We start from the raw sequence: 4,119 nt of genomic DNA, 5'->3' as shown, positions 1-4,119 counted from the left end.
TACTAATTATATACACACAACATATATATATATATATATATATATATATATATATACATACACAGATACACATTTATATATGTACATATTAAAAATAGTCTCTTTCTTCACCGAAGAGCTTAAAAAATGGCAGTTCAGAATGCTCATGCAGCATTCTCCATAGCTCAACAATCACCAAGTGTGGAGTTATTATGCTAAGCCTCTTTTTATCTTACACTGTTCCAGCAAGAGTAAAATGTTATGTGTAATCAATAAAATAAATATATTGCCATATCTAAGCTCCACAAATTTACTTTATATTTGCATGTTCATAACCCGATTGATTTTTTTTCACTCTTTTAAATACTTCTGATTGTAAATGAAGACAGAAGACAAAAGTGATGAGTTCTCCTGCCCAAAAGGAAGGTAAAAAATAACACTGACACGAAACTTTTAAATGCAATCATTATTAGTTGTGATTCAACCGATATAGCTGAAATGTTCTATATTACAGTCAAAACATGTCTTATCTTTGCTCTAGCTATGTTATTGTAAGTGCAATATACAATCATCAAACATAGCTGCTATATAATTGCCTTATTAAACAAGATTATGAAATCCAATTGAGATACAATTATTTTCTTTGATAGTTACTTTAGCTTAGAAGACTAACTTTGTGAGAACCATTTCATTCAGAAAACAGCATAAGGGTGTTTTAAAATGCTCCACAAATTAAGTTCAGTTCTTACCAAAACTTAGTTTTTGGTGTTGTTGGAAATTTTGTTCATTTCTATTGTACATAAAAAGAATTGCTGAAAACATTTTTATCTATGATTTTAAGATGAACAAAATTATCTGAATTAATTGAACAGTTTACAAAATCATGTTGGTATAGGGTTAATATGCACATCTTTGTTACAAATTCAGAGAGAGGTGTCTTCCTCCCATAACATACAAGTTTCTTATAAAAACTTTACTATTTCATTACTTACCTGAGTAACTGATAATCAACAGGTAAAGCTTTAGTGTCACACTCTCCATCTTCATGTTTTAAAACAGCCTAAGTGAAACAAATAATCAACTTACAAGACATAAACCAAGTGAAAAATTACATTGTAAGAAATAGCTTTTTCAATATTGTATTTTGTCCTCCATAAACTTAGGCTCTTGCAGTATTGGAATTTGTAACATATTTCAAGCATCTATCAACTTACTTGAATGACCTTAAATACTATTAAAAGTTATTATACTGTATAAAAAATATCCTTAATTGCGATTCAAAATATCAAAATGTAGAGTTTACAATGACTACACCACACTAAAATTCCTCAACTTCTTAAGTAAAAATTTGGTTCTATGTTTTTTCTTCAGAAATGAACTTTTAAAACTTGTTTTGTTTAGCACATGTGTATGTAATACGTATAATTCCATAAGTTAAGCAATGTTTGTTTGTTTGCTTTGGTTTTTAATGTAAAGCTACATAAGGGCTATCCACATTAGTCATTCCTAATTTTGAGGTGAAAGACTAAAGGGAAGGTAGCTAGTCATCAACCACCAACTCTTAGGCTCTTCTAGATGAATAGTGAAATTTGACCATTACTCTTTTATATATATACTCACAACTCCACAGTGTGAAGCATGATTTTGTGGCAATAGTACCCTCAGATTCATAGTCCAACATGTTAACTACTAGGCCAGGCCAGATCTGTCAGAAAAGCAATATGCATCATCTTTTTTTATATTTTCAGTATTTGAAACCAGCTTACCTCATATATTTGGAACTGCTGGAGCAGGTCTAAATCAGTCCCTTGTTTAGACATGTAATATTGTATGATTCTTTCCATTCCTTGTTCTTCAAGTGAATCCACAACATCGTAATATGTGTCTTGATCTGGTATTCCATTCAAAGTCTGTATTTAACACAAAAATTCAAAGTATAAATGACTGATTAACTTACCTTTACAAAGAACTTTTTCATACAAACAAACTAAAGTACATATCTCTAACTTAAAAAACATTGTATTTAACTTAGCAATTAAGTAATTTCAAACATTTAATAACACAAAACTATAAATAGTTCCAAGAAGGAGAATAAAATATTTATCATCTACTATATGTATATTGTTTGTGTCTAAACCAATTAGACGAGACCAGGACACTTTAAAACACTTCCCATACCTGAATATTGAACATCTCTACATCAACATCAGGGAATACTCATGATAAAGAACAGAACCAAAATTTTCAAAGTTATGTGCGAGGTGGATCGTGCCACTTTGGAACAAAATATTTATGTTTTTGAAACTGTTTATAATACTATTCATACACACATAATATATATAATTCCTAGAGTAAGCCTGTAATTAGATATTATTATAAAGCAGGCTTATACCCATTACTTATGAGGATTTTTCCACCACTGCTTGCTTGCTTTAAAAGAAGCACAGGATTTTAGTAGATCAGAGTAGCTAATATGGGCACGTACCGAGACTGTGTTTGCAGGACACAATGATCCATTATTATTTTACTACATCAATATGTTATGTAAAACTAGCCACATGAGGAAGAGTCCACAAAGCAACACAAGAGTGATGAAGACTCCAACTTTGATAACCTGACGAAGGAAGAAGACTGATCCAGATAAACAACCTGAAGCAGATGACTAAATGCTCATTAAGTTGATACAAATGAACTCTGCTAGGGGGGTGGGGGTGGTCTTGAAATATGATTCTAAAGATGATAGATAGACATACACGGTCACATTCCACATAGCCAATCCAATAAGATGCTTGGAAAGTTTGTCCATCCACAGGTGAAAGATACTTCTCCACTTTGTAAATATTATATTGTTTTGTCTGCCAAAACCAACAAAACCTGACAGTTGCCACGATTATAAATTTGCTAGTTGACCCAAATATATACAACTGTCATGATGATAACTTACCTGTACTAGTAATACTGACTTTGATACATTTTTGGATCTACAGTTGCATTCATCTTGTGTACTTACAAGCCACAATACTTAATACCAGATTTGAAAGAAACTAGGAGTCACTGTGACACCTATCTCCATCAAGCTGCCCCATAATTGGGGCATCATGAAACATTTACAAATTTATGCACGTAACACAGACATTTTAAATAACTTACAACAACTGAAAATTTTCACATAAATTATTTATCCAATAAATTACTTTTAAATACTAGACAAGACACATACAAATGCCTGAACGTGTTGTGGTCTTCCCTAAACATCAATTTTTAGTGATTTACTGAATGAAAATAAAAGTTAGAATCAGTAAGATGATGATGAAAAGCTAAAACAAGGAAAACACTTACCATTATCATATTACTGAAGTTTTTAACTGCTTTCTTTTTTAAAAGTAATGACTAATATTTTTTATGAGCATTAATAACAAAATTCAAATTACAGTGAACACATTTGTCTATTAAACCTTCAACGTAAAACACATAAAATATTCAAAATTTGCACATTTATACAAAACAAACTCATTTTAAAGCCAAATAATAGCTGTGATAAGTAACAAAAAATTAAAGCAATGAAAAAGATACAAAAGAGTTATTTAGAAAGTGGCATTGTAATGAATTAACTCAATACTTTAGTTATAAAATTAAAACCAAATAGTTAGTTTCCAATTAAATTTGCTTTCTTAGAATCTTAAAAATATCTACAACTAATTGTTTTACTCAAGATATTGGTTTCATCAGTTTATAGTGTACATTTGTTAACCACACAAACAAGTGATTATAATTTATAATTTTATATGCATTTGTGGAAAATAATAAACAGGTTTAACAAGCCGTACGAAAGAAAGGAATTATTATCAGTTAATATGTTGTTGACCACATCATGATAAACAAATACAAGTACCAAGTTTGCCAATAATAATCAAACACAAATATCATATTAGCCAGTGATAACCAAACATAAATACAATGTTAGCCAATGATAACAAAACATAAATACAATGATAGCCAGTGATAACCAAACATAAATACAATATTAGCCAATGATAACCAAACATAAATATAACATTAGCCAATGATAACCAAACATAAATATAACATTAGCCAATGATAACCAAACATAAATATAACATTAGCCAATGATAACCAAAC

General features: G+C 30.0%; 1 protein-coding gene across 1 annotated transcript in view; it reads right to left on the bottom strand.

The window, feature by feature from the left end:
* LOC106472118 (FH1/FH2 domain-containing protein 3-like) overlaps nucleotides 1–4,119 on the bottom strand; it is a 65,782-nt gene that overhangs the window by 46,771 nt on the left and 14,892 nt on the right. The window contains exons 6-7 of the mRNA XM_013932745.2: nucleotides 1,746–1,889; nucleotides 972–1,039 (exon numbers count right to left, since the gene is read on the bottom strand). Of these exons, the coding sequence (XP_013788199.1) occupies nucleotides 972–1,039; nucleotides 1,746–1,889 (212 nt within the window). The remainder of the gene's footprint in view (nucleotides 1–971; nucleotides 1,040–1,745; nucleotides 1,890–4,119) is intronic.

Source organism: Limulus polyphemus, unplaced genomic scaffold, assembly GCF_000517525.1.
Source record: "Limulus polyphemus unplaced genomic scaffold, Limulus_polyphemus-2.1.2 Scaffold5097, whole genome shotgun sequence".
In the NCBI taxonomy this organism is placed as follows: Eukaryota; Metazoa; Arthropoda; class Merostomata; order Xiphosura; family Limulidae; genus Limulus; species Limulus polyphemus.
The sequence above is the reverse complement of the archived record's forward strand: the minus strand, read 5'-3'. Positions and strand labels throughout refer to the sequence as shown.